We start from the raw sequence: 20,995 nt of genomic DNA on the forward strand, positions 1-20,995 counted from the left end.
ACATGAAAAGCCTCACTTCTGGCTTATCTTGGAAATTTGTAATGCCCGAGTTCCCTCAAGGCCACAGCTGGCTGAAGCCGACCATCACAGTGGGGACCCAGCCAGCCAGCCCCCTCCACTGGCCACCAGGATGTGTGTGTGTCCAACTCCTGGCTTGGAATCAGCTGCAATCTCTGAAAGGGATCTTGCTTCCCCAGGAGGAGCTTTGGACACAGAGCCCTGCTCCGACGGGTGGAGAGGCACTCGGCCGATGAGTGGTGACTTGAAAGTGTTTTCTGTGGGCAGGCAGGGCTCCTCCACACAGCTTTGAAGAGAAGGGCTTGTTCCCCTGCAATAGTCTCTGGACAACAGGGACACTCCCAGGGCTCTGGAGGGCCCCTAGGGTCTTTCTAGGGTTCTCTGAGAACACGTTGTACCCCTGAAGAAAACCATGTTGTTCCTGAGGCTGACCCCAAACCTGGGGGTGGGGCCCCTGTGGCCCTGAAGGTCTCTGAGGGGCTTTTATTAGCAGGACTCATCTGAGGACAGACTGGCTCTGACTGGTTACTGCCCAGTGTCAGCGTTGGGGAGGCTTCCTGGGTTGGGCCAAAAGGAGATATTTTGAGGCAAAGCTATTCCTAATTCCTGCATTTGGAAAGGTCTCTAGTTGCTTAGGCACAGCTTATAATGGGGCAATATATGGGAGTTATTTTGCAATTTTTATTTATTCTTGTTATAGATGTTTCTCCCTTTTCCCCCATTGACACCCTCCTCCCAATATATGAATTTCAACTGAGCCTTAAAAGAACACCACTCTTAGGGTGTGGGGTCCTAGGTCCTCCAGGGGAGCGTGAGGGAGGGCCTGCTTCCAGGGTGGCTGAGGCCTTGTTGGCACAGCACCAGGTACTGGGGGCCTGTTGGCAGAGTCCTCTGCTTTCCGGGGCCGTTTCTCATATAGGGAGTCACAGCTGCAAACTGGTGGGGACATTCTCTATGGGTCCTGGTGAAGCCCCGAGCAGGAGAGAGGAGGGAGGAGAGCCCTTCGGCGGTTGTGCAGCGGTTTGGAGGGTCTGCCTAGAGACCCTAAGTCCATACAAAGTCAGGTGTCAAACCAGCCAAGATGGTATTGACAAGGAGACCAGTGTGAACTGATTTCGGAGTCCTGGCACAGAAGGCTGCCTCAGCTGCCACCACCTGGGAGCCTGCCTTTGGGTGCTGGTGGTGCCTTTTCCCAACGCAGATCAATGTTTGGGACACACGTTTTCTGTCTTCAGTTATTTATACCTTAGGGTTAATGAGTTCATGGTCATTGGAAGGGAGAAAATGTTCAGTGACCCTTTGACTTGCATCAGTGAGTTGTGGGAGTGGGTTTGGGGGTACAGGGTGGTCACAACACTGCATCTCCATTCCAGTAGTATCTCAAGGCAGGGCCCTCCCCTTCCTGCCCAGCTCATTCATGCAGCCCCATATACCCCGCCAGCCCACATTACTTCCTCCTCATATGACCAATTTATCTGTCTTAAAACTGTAAGTTCCAGGGACCACCCTCATTCCCAGGCAGACTTGGACAGTTGGGTCACCTTATTCCCTGTCCAGCCTGGCCCTGCTGCTGTGTCCCAGGCTAGGAGCTGTGGTCCCCTTTGCAGAGGAGGCGGCTGGACCTAGGTCTTTCCAAATTCCCCACTCTGACCCCCTCCCTTGTTTTGTCCACTCCCCATGTGCCTTCTCCTGATGAGGTGGGGTGGGCCACCCTCCTGGGGCAGCTGCCCTGGGAGCGGGCACAGCATCTCCCAGGTTCCAAGGCCTTCGGGTCCCACCCTCGGGCTGGGATCAGGGAGGGGGTGTTCTGCCACTGTCCTTGGCAAGGGTTCTGCCTGCAGCTCCACCTGGAACCAGGCCAGAGGCCAGCTTCCCCACCCCCTGGGGGCTAGGATCATTGCCCCTGAGATGCTCCTGGTGGGCGGCTGTGGACTGCAGTTCCCCACCTTCCAGAGCATTGGTCTGTCAGATGCAAACAATTGCAGTGGCCTACGTGGGCCTCACCCCTCACTCCAGCGGCAGGAACCAACTAGGGTGCTGCCTGCTGAAAACCAGGGTCAGTTTTCAGCTGGGAGGGCAGCTTTTTTTTTTTTTTTTTTTTCATCTTCAGATAGAGCAAGAAGGAGAGAGGGAGGAAGAGAGAGAAACATTGATGTGAGAGAGACACATCGAGTGGCTGCCACCCGCACGACCAACCAGGGCCGGAGACAAACTGCAACCAAGGTACGTGCCCTCAGCAGGAACCAAACCCAGGTCTCTCTGAACCACAGGCTGACGCTCTAACCGCTGAGCAAAACAGGCCAGGGTTGGGAGGGCAGTTTTTTGTTTGTTTGTTTGTTTGTTTTTTTATCCTCACCCAAGGACATTTTTCCATTTTTTTGTTCAGACAGAGCGGGAGGGAGAGAGAGGAAGAGAGAGAGAGAAACATCAACGTGAAAGGGACACATCGAGTGGCTGCCACCCGCACGACCAACCAGGGCCGGGGACAAACTGCAACCGAGGTACATGCCCTTAGCGGGAACCGAACCCGGATCTCTCAGGACCGCAGGCCGGCGCTCTAACCGCTGAACCAAACCGGCCAGGGCGGGAGGGCAGTTTTGAAGGGCCGAGTGGGGATTGATATGAGGGGCAGAGTGCCATGCCTAGGTGCCTGTGGTAGCCTCATGTCGGGGCTTCAGGGGACAGGCTGGCATAGGGTGCTTCCCAGGAACCCCCAGCTTCCTGTTTGCCGGAGCCCAGACCATACCTCCCTTTCCTGCCTCGGAGAAGCCCAGGCCTTCATGCCTGTGTACAGCCCCCAAGAAGTATGGCCTCGGGGGTTGGGGGGCGCTGGAGAGCTAAGGCTTCACTGTGTGACCCTGGGCAGTCACACCAATATCCCTGCCCGCAGACCCCTGATCTGCCCACCACATGGGCCTGGAGCAGCTCGGGCCCTTGCCACGGTGGGAGGTATGACGGAGGAGGGATGGTTGGTTGTAGTTCTCTGCTGGGGTCAGCCAAAGTGGTTCTGGGCAGTGGCTCCGGGAGGCTGACCCTGGGGTGGTGGCCCAAGGAGGGACCAGAGGACACTGGGCCAGTCACCCTCATCCAGAGTCAGAAAGTAAAAGATGAAAGATTTTATTATGGGGAAGAGTTACCAAAAATAGTCATCTGTGCGATGGGGATGGGGATGGAGGCTGGGGCTGCGGCGCCAGCGCCCGGCCAAGCGGCACAGTCCTGGGGCAGGAAGCTTGGCCACACTGGGACACAGTCCTTGGAGAGAGAAAACAGAAGGGCTGGGAGTGGTCCCCAGTAAGGAGCAGGGGGAGGGCTGGGGGGCCATTAGGAAGAGGCAGTCACACAGTGTCCCTGGATGCCAATGGCCAGCAGGTCTAGGGGTCCTCTGTGCCAGCTCCCCAGCAGAGCCTTGTGCCCCCAGTCAGACCCCTCCACCCCGAACAGCTCACCCCCACCTCACTCCCTGACTCACTCCATCCCAGGGGCCTCTACTGGGTGTTGGGGGTGGGGATGATGCCCTGATACTGCACAGAAGGAAAACTTTGTAGTCTGTGAAATGTGATAGAAGTGTCAGAAGTACACAAAGGACAGAGAACACAACTGGACAAACTAGGGTGTGGGAAGGGAGAGGGACTGAACCGGAGAGGGAGAAGGAAGGGACAGAGAAGCCGTCCAAGGGGAAGAAATCAAGCCAGGCACGCACTGTGCAGCCGACAGGTGTGCGCTCTGCTCTGCGGCCCAGGGAGGGCCCCTCACTGCCAGGGTGGGATGTTCGGGCCTCCCGTCTGCTCTCTTCCCTCCAGGTGTGCGGGCCATCAGCGGGAACCAGGCTCCTCTCCCAGCCCGCAGGACCCCAGCCCTGGAGGGGACACCGCAGTCCTGGAGTATTCCAGAGGCATCGCTCCAAGTTCCTCAGGGATTAGCCAGAAGTAAATATAAATACTCTCTTTAAACATTTGCTTCATAACAGTAACTACTGGTGGAAATAACACAACTTTTAAAAAATGCACGCAGTAACATTTGGTTCCCACGAGAAAATTGATCCTGGTAGAAATAATCACCCCCAAAGAAAATGGGCAATGGCAGAAGCTGGAACTGGAACTGATCCTGATGAAATCATTTTAGCAAAATAAAAAGGAAAGTGTTTTTAAACCACTTTAACTGTGTTTATTGAAAACTGGTCAGGAGTTAAATTGGCATAGTGGACAATTCGATCCAGAAAGCGGTGTTCCTCATGTAACATGGGGCAAGAAGGACTGTGTTGTGTGTATTTCTACGCAGAGTGAAAACAGCCACTGGGTCACAATGAGTCCCTTATGGAGATCCCTCCCCTACGTTCAGGCCCCTGCGCCTTCCCCAGGCCAGGCTCAGGGGTTGGTCTTGGCCGGTGGTGGGAGTGGAAGGGACACGGCACAGGGCTCACGGGAGGTGTGGCTTCTAGGTGGGCTGCGTGCTGGCTTGGGACTCGGAGCGCTGAGGCCTTGGATGCCTGGTGGACCCTGAGGCCTGCTGGGGGTCCTGCAGCGATGGCATCAGCGGTGGCAGAGGTGGCAGAGAGGGAGGCCGGGCCAGTGTCCCTGAGTGGGGGCCCGAAGTCGCTGAGCGGATGCTGGCATGGGGGCGCAGGGCTGGGAGAGGCAAGAGAGACTGATTTGTCCTAAGAACATTCTGCATGGAGGCTGGCCGGAATGAGCAGAGGAGAAGCCCCAAGATGGAAGTGCTTCACCGAGGCTCACCCAGTCTCAGGCACCCTAAACTTCTTTGGGGGGCCCAAGATAAAGCACACCAGAAGTGGACACCAAAGTGGAGCAGAGCACCCCAAGGAGTCCCACCTCTGGCCTGCCTCAGCCCAAGGTCACTTTGCTTCAGCTCCCGTACCTTTCAAATGGGCTAGCAGTCCCCACCTGCCCCAGCTGGAATAAGGGCAGGTGGGTTAGCAGTCCCCACCTGCCCCAGCTGGGATAAGGGCAGGTGGGCTAGCAGTCCCCACCTGCCCCAGCTGGGATAAGGGCAGGTGGGCTAGCAGTCCCCACCTGCCCCAGCTGGGATAAGGACAGGTGGGCTAGCAGTCCCCACCTGCCCCAGCTGGGATAAGGGCAGGTGGGCTAGCAGTCCCCACCTGCCCCAGCTGGGATAAGGGCAGGTGGGCTAGCAGTCCCCACCTGCCCCAGCTGGGATAAGGGCAGGTGAGATAAGGGAGAGAGCGCTTTGGACACTGGAAAGTGCCCACAAATGCCTGATACAAGGCAATTCGAATCAGGGGGGCTCAGTTCCCCAAGCCTGGCTCACGGGGTCCCAGCAGAGAGGCCCAGGAAAATGAATAGGCTCCCTTATCCCAGCTCTGCAGCTGACTGGACGCTGGGAAGACACCCGGCCCGAGTGCCCAGGCCAAGCAGCCTAGCTGAAGGGAAGAAGGAGCCCAGAATGGCTGGAGGCCTGGCCAGGGAGCTGGATCCTGGGTGGGGCCACTCCAGGGGCCTTCTCGGGCTCTGGCACAGACAGAGCACATGAGAGATGTACAAGGCGGGACAACCCCAACCTGGGACTGAGGAACCTGACCAGAATCTGAGTTGGGGGGCAGGTACTCACGGGGGTAGATGGTGCCAAAGCGCTCACACAGGTTTCGATTCGGGGGACGTGGAAACTTCACGGCTTAGTGGGAGAGAGGGGAAGAGACAGGAATGGTGGCAGCTCTTCCAGAGTTCAGCCCTTCCCTGGGGCCCCCATCCTGCCCTCCAGCTCCTGCAAAGGCCCTTTCGCTCTGATGGGACTGACGTTTTTCAGGCCACCCCCGACCCTCCCCATTTGTGTACGGAAGGACCTTCTCCCCTCCCTGCCTTCTCGAGCTTCTTAAAGCTGACATCAGAAAAAGGCTCTTGGAAAGTAACTCAAGGCCGGGGAGGAGACTTCCCACCCCACTACGGCAGACTGTCCGATTGCCCCCACCCCCACCTTCCCATTCTTCATCTTGTGTGTGTGTGTATTTTTCAGTAAAATTCACATAACATAAAATTAACCATTTCAAGGGAACAATCCAATAGCATTAAGTTCATTCACATAGTTATGCAACCATCACCTCCATCTAGTTCCAGAACAGTGCCCCAGAGGAAAGCCCACACCCACGAGGCAGTCACCCCCCATTCTCCCGTCCCCAGCCCCGAGCCACCGTGGCTCTGCCTTGTGCTGCTGTGACCCGCCAGCGCTGGACGTTTCACAGAACGGGGATCGCACAACATGCGGTCTTTGGGGTTTGCCTCCATCCTCCACTTTTGAACCCAAGGTGTCCCCTTCTCCCTGTCCAGCCAAGAACCACCACGACTGTCCATCCAGAATCCAGACCAAAGGCCACTGCAGGAGAAGAGGTGGGAATGTGCAGGAAAAGAGGCCATGAGAGCGAAGATGGAGGGAGGAGGAAGAAAGGGGAGGTCCCGTAGGCGGCCAACTGGGCACAGGGGTCCAGAGGAGAGGGCCAAGGCTGGTGCCCCGCAGGAGTTACAGGGGCACCAAGCTCCTTCCTCTGTGGGACACCCATGGCTCCTTCTGCCTGAACAGCAGTGTCCTGACAACTTCTGCCTCAAATGTCCCTTCTCAGACAACCTGTTAGACACCCACTCAACAAGGACCTCTCCCTGGTCATTCTTTCCCCCATGTCTGTGTTCCATCTTATTTTCTCACTGACTTACTCATTTACAGTACACCACCCCTCATGGAGCAATAAGTCTAAGGGAGCAGTAGCTTTATCTTGATTACACTGGGTTTCCCCAGCAGTTTCTAAAATACCCCTGACACCAGCAAGGGCTCGGGAATGACCAGGGCCAGGTGGCAGCAGGAGGTGCCACATAGATCTCCCTTTAAAAAAAAAAAAGAGCCCTGGCCAGTGGTTAGAGCCTTGGCCCGCGGACCAGAGAGACCTGGGTTCGGTTCCCGCTAGGTGCACGTACCTCGGTTGCAGTTTGTCCCCGGCCCTGGTTGGTGTGGGTGGCAACCACTTGATGTGTCTCTCTCACATTGATATTTCTCTCTCTCTTCCTCTGTCTCTCCCTCATGCTCTATCTGAAGATAAATGCAAAAAATGTCCTCAGGCCCTGGCTGGTTTGGCTCAGTGGTTGGAGCATCGGCCTGTGGTCCAGAGAGACCCGGGTTCGGTTCCTGCTGAGTGCACGTGCCTCAGTTGCAGTGTGTCCCCTGCCCTGGTTGGGTCATGTGGGTGGCAACCATTCGATGTGTCCCTTTCACATCGATGTTTCTCTCTTTCTCTCCCCCTCCCACTCTGAACAAAATATTGAAGAATGTCCTCAGGTGAGGATTAAAAAAAGAAACAACTCGGGCAACACCCAACCAACTGAGCCACACCACAAGGTTACCAGTTCAATTCCCAGTCAGTGCACATGCAGGCTTGGCTGCCAGAAGGGGGCGTGCAGGAGGCAGCAAATCCATGTTTCACTCTCACGTGGATGTTTCTCTTTTTCCCTCTCCCTTCTTCTCTCTCTAAAAAGCTATTTAAAATCTTATAATAAGAGCCCAGCCAGTGTGGCTCAGTGGTTGAGTGTTGACCCATGCACCAAGAGGTCGCCAGTTCAATTCCCGGTCAGGGCACATGCCCAGGTTGTGGGCCCCATCCCCAGTGGGGGGCATGCAGGAAGTGGCCAGTCAATGTTCTCTTTCATCGATGTTTCTTTCTTTCTCTCTCTCTCTCTCTCTAAAATCAATAAGGAAAAAAAAATTTTAAAAATCTTATAAAAGAAAGAAAGAGACAGAGAGGAGGGGAGGGAGGGAGAGAGGGAAAAAATTTGGTGTTCAGCTGCAGAAAGCACAGGGAACAAACACCTGCTAGTACCTCAGGATCTGTTAGAACTTCGGGGGGTCTGTTAGCACCTCAGGGTCTGTTATCCCTTCCAGGTCTGTTAGCACTTCTAACCAATGACAGGAGAACAGGGCCTGGCCATTTGCTGGGCAGTGTTTTCTCAGAAGCTCCCCACCGGGCTGGCCTGGACCTTATCAGGACTAGTCACTGAGGGTCTCTTCCTGCTCCCTGCCTTTCCTTCCTCCTCTCTGTTAGTGCCCTTCCCTTCCAAACCTCTTGCATTCCTAACTGTTGCAGGGTCTACAATCTCGAGGACCCAACTGGCACCACCTTGATTCCCCATGAGCCTCTGGGATCCAGAGTTTGGGTCATGTCCCTCAAACCCGAGTTAAGAACCACCATCCGTGTGCTTTATGTGTCCTGCACAAGAGCAAATGCCTGGCTGAGGGGTGCTCCCTGGCCCCCACTCATCCCCAGTTGTTCCCTGTATCCCTTGAGTCAGAGGTGGACCTGCCAACCAGCCGACCAGTAAGACTGTCGAATCGCTTCCTTTCAAGGTAAGGGATGTGGGCCCAGGGTACAGGTTAGAAATGGAGACACAGCGAGCCCTGGGAACCCAGCTGCTGACCCAGAATGCTCCTTGATGTCCCCCGCAGCCTTGGACTCTATATGTCCAAACCCGAACTCACTACCTGACCCCAACATCTGCTCCTGCTGGGCTCTCCTCTGAGCTTTCCCACGTCTGCACCAACCAGGAGACTCCCAACGGCAGGGACACCTGACCCTGGCAAATAGGAGGTTCTCCAGGGGTTCCAGGCTGAGCACACAGTGTGGGCAGAGGCCCAAAGGTGAGAAATAGCTTGGCTTCTTGAGAGAGAGCGAGTGAACAGTCCCATTAGGCTGGATGGAGGGGACAGATAAGGCCAGTGGGTCAAGGGGCCCTGGAGGTCAGCCAAGGAGTCTGGAGTCTGAGGGCAATGCCCTCCTAGATGTCCTAACCCTGGAATTTGGGAATATGCCCCCTAATATGGCAAAGGGGACTTTATAGATGTGATCCAATTAAGAACTTTTGAGACAAGGAGGTGGCCCCAGATTATTCAGGTGGACCCAGTGTAATCACGAGGTCCTAATGGGGGAAGCTGGAGGGTCAGCGGCAGGGAAGGAGACGTGAGAATGGAGGAGAAGTCGAGTAATGCCCTTTGAAGAGGGAAGAAGGCGTCACACCACAAGCCAAGGACTGCAGGAGGCCTCTGGAAGGTGGAACCAGCAAGGAAACATTCTGCCCCAGAACCTCAGGAGGAACCAGCCTTGCTGACAGCTCAGTTTTAGCCCAAAGACTCGTTTTGGATTTCTGGCCTCAAGAACTAAGACAAAATAAGTTTGGGTTGTTTTAAGCCACTCAGCACAGGTTCTTCGCTACAATAGCCCCTCTGAACTGAGTAGGGGGTGGCGGCCTGGCCAAGTTCACTCAGAGCTGGTGGGGAAGGTGGAGCCTGAAGAGAAGTCTCCTACTGCCTCAGTTCTACCTTCTGCCTCTCTGCCCTGCCACCGCCTCCCACCTCAGTCCTACCCGTACTGAGCCTTCCATGGAGATTCTCTGCAAGTGCAGCTGCTCTCAGCCTCAGCATGCCTACCCGCCCTCCTGCTGGGGGCATTGCTCACGGGGGTCCGGTGTTCCTCTGCCCCAAGATCCTGACCACAGTGCAGGCATCTGGAGACCCCAGGCTGGCTGGACACCACTCGACGACCCCCATGGAGCTGGCAAAGGGCTGAATGCACAGCAGGATACGGTGGGAACGGTGGGATGAACGGATGAAGGCATCTGGGACCAGGCTGGACCTGGCGCGGCTCACACCAGCTAATTTAGATTTAGATAGTGATGGTTTTGGATTAGGATGTTCTTTGAGTATGTGAGTGTGTGCTGAAAGCATACTGGTCAAAAGATCTGGCCACAGGTAGGCTTCTAATTGATTTTTAATGCTAGATTTTGTTGCCCCCAAGCAGGATAAAGCAGTCGAAGTGTCATGACTCAGTCCTGCTTTGCTGCTTATGGGTGTTGGGAATGAATGAGCCATGGGGAGAAATGCTTTTTCCTCTGGAGGGAGAGGGGTACTGTCCAGTGAATGAGGGGGACGAGGGCCAGGTGTGTGAGGTTATCCTGGCCCCTCCACCAAGTGTGCCCTTACCTGCTCATTTGTGCAATGCCTCCCTGGGTTGTTGCAGGGCCTGTCAAGACGTCAGACTCGCCCTGGCCGGTTTGGCTCAGCGGTTAGAGCGTCGACCCGTGGACCAGAGAGTCCGGGGTTCGGTTCCCGCTAAGGGCACGTACCTTGGTTGCAGTTTGTCCCCGGCCCTGGTTGGGGTCATGTGGGTGGTAACCAGACAATGTGTCTCTCTCACACTGATGTTTCTCTCTCTCTCTCTCCCCCTCCTGCTCTATCTGAAGATAAATGCAAAAAAATCCTCAGGTGAGGATAAAAAAGAAAAAGAAGTCAGACTCATTAAATATTAGTCACCATTGTTATTATCCTGCCTGGTGATCCCTGAAGTCCAGCCTGAGTCCCCTCCCAACAGCATCCACTGTCAGGCCCCTGGAAAAGAGCCATTAATGCTGCAGGCCACATCCTTGCTACAGGGCAGATGTAGGATTTAAGATGATGTCCTGCCTCCTGGACCAGGGGGAGAGCCTGTAGTAGGTTGGATGGTGGCCCCCAAAACACATGTGCCCTGGAACCTGTGTATGTAACCTTATTTGGAGAAAAGGTCTTTACAGATGTAATTAAGTGAAGGATCTTGAGACGAGAGCATCCTGGGTTAAGTTAGGCCTTAATGCCAATGATGCGTGTCCTTAAAAGAAACAGACGAGAATACACAAGGAGGCCATGCAAAGACAGAAGCAGAGACTGGAGTGATGCGGCCACAAGCCCAGCAAGAGAAAGCACCCCTTTTGGTTGCTGGCTCGAAACTGCAGCTGAGTGGTGGGGTCCCCAGTAGAAGCCAACTGAAGCCAAGGGCTCGACACTGCAGCACCCAGACTACTGATTCTACACGTGTGATAGATTCTCCCCACCCAATCCTAGCCTGTTTTGACATTAGGACACAGTTCTCCAGGGTCTGCCCTCATGTCCTCTTCATCACGTCTAACCACACCCCAATCTCTGCAGTTCAGGTGGACTCACCTTTCTGAGTGCCTGATTGTATCTGCCTTCCCCAGGGCCTTTGCACCTGCTATTCCTGCCACCTGGACTTCTCTTCTCCCACCTGACCCTTTCATCCAGAAAAACCTTAGTCCCTCTTCAGAGGCCTCAGGGCAGTATCCAGTCCCTCTCCTTGGACCAGCATCCCTTGTCACAACTCTCCCATCACCAGCCCAGCATCCCATCTTTGGGTGGGCCACCAACACCCCTCCCCAGGCCTGCATACTTTGCCACAAATTGTCCCAGCACCAAGGCCTTCCCTTCAGGTTCCCTGTTCATCCTCACCTTTGGTTACCTGTTTGAGGTCTACTTCTCCTTCTCATGTGGATATTCCAGGGCACAACCATCTTTTTTGCTCCCCTGTGTCTCCCTGGCACCTAGTGTAATGCCTGGCAGTGGCATTTTTGCAAGTGGTTGTGTGAGGACCCCCCCAGTCAGGACTGGCGTCAGCTCTGGGCCCTGCCTGCATCCGCTCATGCTGGCCAGCAAAGCCAGGACACTAGGCAAGGGTGCCCAGAAGGCCTGACGCCCCTCACCAGCCAGGTCCTTCTCCACGCTGGTCAGTGGCCGTGCCCCTTCCTGGCTCTTCATTCTGCCTTTGTACAGGATCCCGTCCACTCCCAGGATGTCCACCTCAGCCTGTGGGAGGGCCCGGGCCCCAGGTAAGGCAGTGTCCTTGAGCCTCTAGTATACAAAGAGGCCCAGCAGACAGAGCACGGCTCCCCCAGGGTCACCCACACCCGGGCTGCAGCCTGACTCACAGTATCATAGTCCAACACCTCGGGGTCCCCATAGGGGTAGAGTGTTGACAAGTTACATGACTTGAGCTTGAGGTTGGCATTCCCAGGGTCGTTGCTCCAGTCCTCCTGGCCTCCAAGGTCCTCGAGCTGCTGCAGCTGCTGTTCCCTGGGGCAGGACAGGAGGGTCAGCAGCAGTACCTGGAGATCCTTCAGCTCGAGGAGCCTAAGGACAGGCCCTGAGGGCCTGACCAATAGCAAGGGAAGACTAGAATTCCTTCCAGCTGATTTTGGGTGGTGTAGCAAAGTGGGCCTGGGGCCCGGTGGGTGGATACAGATGGGCACAGTGAGGACAGAGAAAAAATTGAGGCCTACGTTCCCCAGACCCCAGCCACCCCTGGAGGCCTGACCTGGCCTGCCAAGTTCATGCTCTTAGCCTCTTGAACCCCAGAAGGAATCAGGCAAGGGAAATGAGGGCACGTGGCTGTGGTTACTGTTCAGCTGTTATTCCCCCACCTGGGGGATGGGAAGCACCATGAAGCCTCCGGATGTCCAGAGGGTGAGGGATGGAGCTGGGACCCAGGGAGCCAGCTGGGTCTAGTGGAAACCAGGTTTGGGTGCCAGCTCTGCCACTCACTGTGACCTTGGGCAGGTTGCTTAAGTTCTCTGGGCCTCAATTTCTTCAACTGTGAAATAGGATGATAATAGAATACACCTCAAAGAGCAAGTGTAAGACTTTAATAAGGTCAGGTAAGTCAAAGTGCTTAGCACAGTGTCTGCCCAGCCATAGCAAGCCTTGGTGTCATTATTTACATCCTGGCTGTCATTATTATTATTATCATTGTTAATCCTTACCCAAGGATATTTTTCCATTGATTTTCAGATAGGGAGGGAGGGAGAGAGAAACATCGATGTGAGAGACACACATTGACTGGTTGCCTCCCGCACGACCCCGACCAGGGTTTGGGATCAAACCTGCAACCAAGGTACGTGCCCTTGATGAGGAATCGAACCCGAGACTCTTTGGCCCGTGGGCTGGCGCTCTAACCACTGAGCAACTGGCCAGGGCCTAGCTGTCATTACTTAATCCTCCAGTGGGCATATTAATTCTGGCTCATAAGGGATTATGAGATTTAAATGAGAAGCCCTTCCCTAACGATTCTCGGCTCATAATAGATGCCCAATAAATATGTCCATTTCTTTCCTCTGTGATCAGCTCACGTGCCTGTCTGCTGCCCTAGCTACCTTCCCGAATGTTTCCTTTGCAGATGACTGGCAATGCCCTGGGATAGTCTTTGGATCCTGGGACTACAGTTGAGGTCTCTGTGGGGCTCCTGCGTCCAGAGTCACCTCTGTGGGGCAGACCCCCACTCTGCTCACCTCATCTGTTGCCGCTGCAGGTACTCGTAACTGTTGGCACTGGATGGCCGAAGCCGCGACAGCAGGTGGGTTTTGCGGATGGTGATGAGATGTCTGTTGGAGAACAAGAGCTCAGTGGAAGGCACAGGTGGCCAGCAGAGGGCACTGGGCTCCCAAACACTTGGCCTGAACAGAGGCCGCCCTGGGGAACCCTGGATAATCTTTCTAAGTCATAAAGAAACAATTGTTCCAATTTAAAAGTAAAAACCAGACACAGACTGGAGGTGGCCAGAGCCTGGGGGGACGGAGAGTGGGAGTGAGAGTTAATGGGTAGGAGCGTCCTTCTGGGGCAATGGAAATGCTCTGGAACTAGAGGTGGTGGTTGCATGATATTGTCAACGTTCAAAGTGCCCCTGAACTGTTGGCTCTAAAATGGTTCATTTATGTTGTGTGTATTCTACCTCAATAACAATAAAAAGAAAGTAAAACAGCAGCCTTCTCAGGAGCTAGAACTGTTCTACATCTTGACCTGAGCAGTGTATACACGTGTAAAAACCAAGCATGTTGTAAACACGTACTCTAGAGTATGTATTTAAGCCACAATAAAAATGTAAAGTAACATACATTGATTGTCAGCATTCTAGAAACCATAGGAAAGCACAAGCAAACAAAACAGTACTGTACCATGTGACAAAAATGTTTATGTGTGTCCTTCCAGTATTTTTCCATGTTTATATACTTTCTAAACAAAAAATAGGACCATAACACACCTACTACTTGATTTTCTCAGTTAAGTTATCAACATTGTTCCAAGGCATTAATATTCTTCCACGACTGTGCTATCCAATATGGCAGCCACTGGCCATGTGGCTATTTAAATTTACACTTACGTTAACTAAATTTAAAAAAAATTTCAAATTCAATTTCTCGGTCATATTAGCCATATTTCAAGTGCTCAACAGCCACACGTGGCCAGTGGCTACTGCACTGGACTTCGCAGCTGTAGGTCATGTCCGCATTGCAGAAGTTTCTATTGTATGGTTTCTCCTACCACATAGTCTGCATTGGCTGATAGGAATGTATTGTAACTCATTTACCAGGTCGGGTTATTTCCTTTATCCTTTCTTTTTTTTTTTTTTTTTTTTTTAACTATTATAATAATATTGCAACTAGATATCCTTATTGATTTTTTTAGAGAGAAAGGAAGGGAGAGGGAGAGATAGAAAAATCAATGAGAGAGAACATCGATTGGCTGCCTCCTGCATGCCCCCCACTGGGGATCCCGGCCCACAACCTGGGCACATGCCCTGACCGGGTATTGAACTGGCGACCTCTTGGTGCATGGGTCGAGGCTCAACCACTGAGCCACACCAGCCGGGTGCAACTAGATATCTGTTGCTTGAAAGAAACATTCTGGATCTAGCTCCAAAGCCCCTCCATGAACATGGCTGGCATGGGTGCTGGTGGGTCACCAGGGCCAGACGAGCACTACAGAGGCTGGGCGCACTGCAAGATCCTGGCTCCCAGACCATATTAGAGGGGGTTTGGTGGCTCCTCAAAAAGTTAACCATAGAGCCACCATATGACCCAGCACTTCCACTCCCACATTTACATCCAAAAGAATTGGAAACAGGTGTTCAAACAAGTATACGTACACACATGTTCATAACAGCCCTCTTCATGGAGGCTAAAAGGTGGAAACCGCCCAGCGTCCAGCATTGTATAAATGGATCGACAATACGTGGTCTGTCCACACAATGGGATATTATTCAACCACAAAGAGGAATGAAGTCCTGACATATGCTACAACATGGGTGAACCTCAAAAACATTTTGCTCAGTGGAAGAAGCCAAACACAAGAGACAATGTATCGTTTGATTCCATTTCTATGAAATGTCCAGAACAGGCAAATCCATACACAGAAGTAGATTCAAAGTTGGCAGGGGCTGAGGGGAGGGAGCAATAGGAGCAACTGCTTAATAGGTCTGGGGTTTCCTTTCGGGGCAATAAAAATATTTTGGAATTAAAGGTGGCAGTTGCACATTCCAGTAAATGAACTAAATGCCACTGAATCATTCACTTTAAAATGACTAATCTTATGTGATGTGAATTTCACCTAAGTAAATAAAGTATTAGACCATAAAAAGACATGCAAGAAATTGCCACAAAGTTCTGCTTTTCCTTACAGTTTCCTTCCATGATTTTTCTTTTGGAGTTGACCCAGTCCCTGGGACAGTCTCTGGAAACCAGATAGGGCTGATGAAGGAAGGAAGGGATGAAGGTGGCCCCCCAGGTACAGGAGGCAAATAAAATGACATCTACAGAACGTGTATGTGGATGTGCATATAAAGGATGTTTCTAGAACCCCACAGGCACATAGGGTATGTGTGTGTGTCTCTCCCTGTATTTGTCCAGAAGAGAGAGGGTGGGTGCAGGCGCCACTGGTGGCAGTACTCACGGGCCAGTCATCATCTCCACCTGCCGGTCACAGGAAATGCACTTCACCCGCTCAAACAGTTTCCTGGAAGACACCGGTTCCTCAGCTGTGGCACCCAGGCAGCCCGCAGGGCCAGGGCTTCTCCCTGCATCCTACACCCACTGGCCTGGCCCAGCTCAGCTCACTCCCTGGCCCCGGCTGAGCCCCATTTGCGGCCTACTGGGTGGAGGTGGGGAAATACAACTGTGTGCAGTGTATCTCCCTGCCCTAAACATAATGCAGGTCTTTAAAATCAGGGACCTTCTGGAAAGCTAACCTTCGTTCACAGTAGACACTGGGGCACGAGGGGTGATCTGAGGACGAAGCCCCTCAGAGATCTGTCTGGGGAGTGCTGTCTGGATGGCTGTCTGGATGGCGGGAGGGCATTTAGCTCTGTTCCCAGATCCATCCAGGCCCCACTGGCATGTCTCCTTCCCTCTCTGAACTTCCTCATTTGTGACAAAAGGGTTTGGGAGCAGATGTGCTCCCGGAGCCCCTTTGCCAGCCAAGGGCAGAGCTGCCCACCTCTGAGTGCCTGGCTGATCTCAGCCTCACCCAACCCTTTTGCACACCCAACTGGGAAGCTCCGACCCCCCTCTCCTCGTGTCCACAGGTTTGAAATTCTTGCTCCCAGAATCCTCTGGGATCCCCTCTAGTTTCCTCCCTGGAGAGAGGGTCCCCCAGTCTCCACAAGCTCCACCCCTACCCAGGAGAAGCTCACTTCCTAAAGCCAGCGGCACTGTCGGGGTCGAATCGGAGGCCTTCAATTAGCAGCTTCCTGACTATATGCCAGACCTCATTCACGTCTTTCTTTATATCATCCAAATCTGTGTGGACCAGCTGGAACAACCAAAAGGAAGAAAAGAGTGTTTAGTCAGTGAATTCACACCCTGTCTCACTGCAATAACCTGCAAAGTTACACTGAATGTAACGAGGTTAAACAGAAAAAGCAAGGTGGTTAAGCAAAGGGAACTGACAAAGCTTGGGTTAAGGTTTGCTAATGCTTGAGAGGAGCTGCCAAGTGAACGTCCCAGCAGCCAAGGCAAAGAAACACCATCAGTTACTGCCTCCAAATGATAAAACCAACTCTATGCTCAACTACAGGCCTGCAGGCCCTGGAAACATTTCTCCCAATGGTCCCCACACAACTGACATTCACACATTCAAGACACATTTACTGAGCAAAGTATACATTCAGTAGCTTTTAATATAGTCACAGAGTTGTGCAATCGTCACCACAATCAATTTTAGAACATTTTCATCACTCCCAAAAAAAACCTCATACCCATTAGCAGTCACCCTTCATTTACCCCCAGGTCCCCAGGGATAGGCAAACACTAAACTACTTTCTGTCTCTATAGATTTGCCTATTCTGAACATTTCACATAAATGGAATCGCACAATCTGTAACCTTTTTTATCTGGTTTCTTTCACTGAGCACAATGTTTTCAAGGTCTAGCAGGTTGTAGCATGTGTCAGTACTTCATTTCTTTTTATGGCTGAATAATATTTGACTTTATGGCTACACTATATTTTGTTTATCCATTCATCTGTTGATGGACATTTGGGTTGTTTCCTTCCACTTTTTAGCGATTATGAATAATTCTGCGATGAACATTCTTGTACAAGTTTTTACATAGACACAAGTTTCATTTCTCTTGGGTATATACCTAGGAATGGAAATGCTGAGTGGTATGGTAATTCTATATCTAACTTTTAAAAAATCATGTGAATGACAAAATAGTCACTTAATTCATTGAATGAATTGAATATACAAAAATCTATTATTCATGGTAACACTCACAAAAAAGAAATAAAAAAAGAATAAAAACCCTCATTTGTCACCATGTTTTGGATGTGGCTATTTCTTTTTTTTTTAATTTTTATTTATTGATTTCATTGGTTTGAGAGAGAGAGAAACATTGATTTGTTGTTCTGCTTAGTTATGCATTCGTTGGTTGTTTCTTGCATGTGCCTTGACCGGGGATCGAACCTGCAACTTTGGCGTATTGGGACGACACTCTAACCAAGCAGGGCAGGGCGAGTGGACATGGCTATTTCTATCAGTTTCTTACACTGAAAACTAATCATTAAAGGAAATAATTTATCACTGTTTCTATCTTTCCTGAGAGAACTGTATTTCAGGGTAATTAGCTCAAGCTGACAAAGGACAGCTCTTCACAGATTTCTAGTTGATAATGTAGAAGCTTCATCTGTCTTGCTCTTTGGGTCACTGGTTCTGAGGGAAGTCAGCTGCAATGTTGTGAGGTCACTTGAGCAGCCCTAAAGAGGAGTTCGTGCAACAAGGAAGTGAGGAGTCTTGCCCCCAGCCATGTGAGGGCACCATCTTGGAAGTGGCTTCTCCAGCCCCAGTCAAACCCTCAGATGACTGCAACCTCATGGGAGACCCTGAGCCACCCAGCTAAGCCACTCCCAAATTCTTGACCTTCAGAAACTAAACGTTTGTTGGTTTAAGCTGCTAAATTCCAGGGTAATTTCCTACGCAGCAAATGACAATACAGGGACACTCACCTTGGTGCCCAGGTCCTTGCTGAGCTGCTCCACAGCCTTCCTCCAATCATTCTCATGCGACACGACCCTGAGTAGCACGCCCTGAATCATCTCGTTCAGCTCCTCTGCCACCGTCTCCAGGTCAACCCGGCTTGCCTTGCCTGCCAGGTTGCTCTTGTCAGCTTTCTAGAGAGAAAAGGGATTCAGAGAGGCAGAGCTGTTGTGGTGGGAGCAAGGGGAAGCTGGGAGAGATCAGATCACTGTGGTCAACTTTTTCAAGTTTGAAACCCTGGACATCTAGCCTTGGCCTAATTCAGACCTGGGGTCGATGCTGGCTCAAAGACAACCGCCAATCTGAGCCAAGGTTTCCTACGACAGAGAAGTTGGCACATGAGTTTTAAGTTCACATAACAAATTGCCACTAACCCTGAGGCACTGAAAATAGGAGTTGATGGAACAACTTTCGAGAAGCTTCCCCAGCCTTTCCAAATAAACAGACGTGGAGAGAGACTTTGGAGTCTCTCTACCAGGTTTTGTCTTGGCAGGAGGATTCCGTTTCCCTGGGTGGGAGAGCCAAGGCTCAGGATGGGGGGCAGGAGCAGGAGAGGAATCTGCTCACTCACCTCTTTCAACTCCTGCTCCATCACACTTTTGTCTGCCTTGTGTGCTTCTAGGTTTTTAATTTGAGCCTGGAGAATCTAAGATCAAAAGCAAAGGGCATGTTAGCCATCCTTGGAAGCATTGAGGATAATATCCACCTTTCACCTCCACCTTTGCTGTATGCTAGGAAGGGACAATGAGGCCAGGTGGACAGCAGGCAGGGTGGTCACAGGGTGCCCAGATAAGAAGGAAAGACAGGTGGGGCTTGGGAAAAGTACCCCATTGTCAAAGGAAAACCCTTGTTTCCCATCCCCGTGACTCCACAAGGAACCATCTCCTCCATTACTTCTGCCCTCTCTCCACTTACTGAATGCTCCCTATGAGGCAGCAGCAGCTAACCTGGTTGGGAAGAGCCTCACACCCACTGGGCCATGTCCCCAGAAGGTGAGGTCACTTTTCCTCCACGATGGAAAACAGGCTTCTACGTCTCCCTTCATAAATGGCCTTCCTCTCACCCTTAGCAACAGAACCTCCAACTTTTAGCTGGCATCCGACCTCCCAGAATCATGACTACATTTCACAGCCTCCCTTATAATTTGGTGTGATCACTGGGGTAAAAATGGAAGTGGGTAGGTGTCTTCTACGCTGCTGGCTTAAATGCAGAGTTCATGTCTAGAGCACCAGCAGCCACCTTGGAGCTTCAAGCGACCGTGTGAATGGAAGTCGCACCATGGAATTCTAGACCAGCTCTAGACCAATCCTTTCTGACTTTGTTGTTTTTCTGAGTAACCTTGTTTCAGTCAGTTATTTGGGGGTTTAAGTTATTTGCAGTTGAACCTAATTCTAATTAATGCAAAGCTCTATCACATTCACTTGCAAAGGGCAAGTAATGTTTCCCATAGAGTCAGAAAGAAAGAGTTCTGTTCCCACTTACTTTCCTGTTGTATTCTTAGTGTGACACACTCCAAGAGACAAACTCTAAGGTGATGGATATGTTTCCATCTTGATTGGGTCGTGGTGACATGGGTGTGTAAATAGGCAAAAATTAATCCACCTCTTATACTTATACTGTGCATAAATTATACTTTGATTAAAAACACAAATACCACCCTGGCCAATTTGGCTCAGTGGTTAGAGTGTCGGCCTGTGGACCGAAGAGTTGCGGGTTTGATTCTGGCCAAGGGCATGTACCTTGGTTGCAGTTTGATCCCTGGCCCTGGTTGGAGTCATGCGGGAGGCAATCAGTTGATGTGTTGCTCTTACATTGATGTTTCTTTCTTTCTCTCCCTCTCTCCCTCCCACTCTATCTTAAAAAAATCAATGGAAAAATATCCTTGGGTGAGGATTAAAAAACAAACACACACCCACAAATACCATTGCTTACTCCCAAACACCGAAGAGCCTAGATGGTGTTTGCCACGTCTGTTGTATGTTGGGCCCTAGAAGGGTGCCTGCTACAGCGTGAAGGCTCAGTAACATTGGATGAATGACTCAATGAATGAATAAGAGGATTAAAAAAAATGTTTTTATTGATTTTTTTAGAAAGACAAGGAGAGAGATAGAAACATTGATGTGAGGAAGAAACATTGATCGACTGCCTCCTGCATGCCCCCTACTAGGGATCAAGCCTGCAACCCGAGCACATACCCTGACTGGGAATTAAACCAGGACCTCTCAGTCCATGGGATGCTGCTTAATCCACTGAGCCACACCGGCTGGGCAAATAAGAGGACATTTTGCATCTCCTGCTCATAACATTTTCTTGCAGACTTCCAGGTAAAGCAGTAATACCTATTCCAGATGTGTCTGCATATCCTCAGTTCTCTGCTAGAAGGGCTCAGCAGGGGCTGCTGATCTGTTGTAAATGTTCACTTAAGACATGTTTAATGAAACATGTTGTATACAAAGCCCTGTTCTTCCAGGGTTAACTTTTAGAAGCAATTAATTCTTTCTTGTTGACACAAAAGACAGGAAGGAAGTCAAGACAAAGGCTGCCTTGCTTCATTTAGTTGGGCCTCATCCTCTCAAGTTTCTCTTGAGTGATGACTACTTGGAGACAGATACTGTGACCCTTTCTCCCCCCATGCAGGGTAGGGCACATTGCTGGGTATACAGCAGACATGTTGAATGAATTGGCTTATCTCCATTGAGGAAGGACACCAGTATACCCCTAGGATGTGGCAACCTGGTCTCTTGGAAGCAATGACAAAAAGAGGGCCCAGAGTTGTCAGGAGATGATGTTGTTCCTGATCTTGGTATTCATAATGTCTGATCCTATTACCGTAGTCTCCTCCAT

At 51.5% G+C, this 20,995-nt stretch overlaps 1 protein-coding gene across 1 annotated transcript in view; it reads right to left on the reverse strand.

Annotated features, from left to right (window-relative positions):
* Positions 1-4,238: 4,238 nt before the first annotated feature.
* The window catches only part of CUNH16orf96 (chromosome unknown C16orf96 homolog), a 46,250-nt gene continuing 29,493 nt past the window's right edge, over positions 4,239-20,995 (reverse strand). Inside the window, exons 8-16 of the mRNA XM_036280107.1 lie at positions 18,723-18,797; positions 18,121-18,285; positions 16,310-16,428; positions 15,571-15,633; positions 13,134-13,226; positions 11,778-11,922; positions 11,553-11,655; positions 5,605-5,667; positions 4,239-4,643 (exon numbers count right to left, since the gene is read on the reverse strand). Of these exons, the coding sequence (XP_036136000.1) occupies positions 4,453-4,643; positions 5,605-5,667; positions 11,553-11,655; positions 11,778-11,922; positions 13,134-13,226; positions 15,571-15,633; positions 16,310-16,428; positions 18,121-18,285; positions 18,723-18,797 (1,017 nt within the window). The 3' untranslated portion in view covers positions 4,239-4,452. The remainder of the gene's footprint in view (positions 4,644-5,604; positions 5,668-11,552; positions 11,656-11,777; positions 11,923-13,133; positions 13,227-15,570; positions 15,634-16,309; positions 16,429-18,120; positions 18,286-18,722; positions 18,798-20,995) is intronic.

The sequence above is a fragment of the Molossus molossus genome, unplaced genomic scaffold (genome assembly GCF_014108415.1).
Source record: "Molossus molossus isolate mMolMol1 unplaced genomic scaffold, mMolMol1.p scaffold_m16_p_3, whole genome shotgun sequence".
NCBI lineage: Eukaryota > Metazoa > Chordata > Mammalia > Chiroptera > Molossidae > Molossus > Molossus molossus.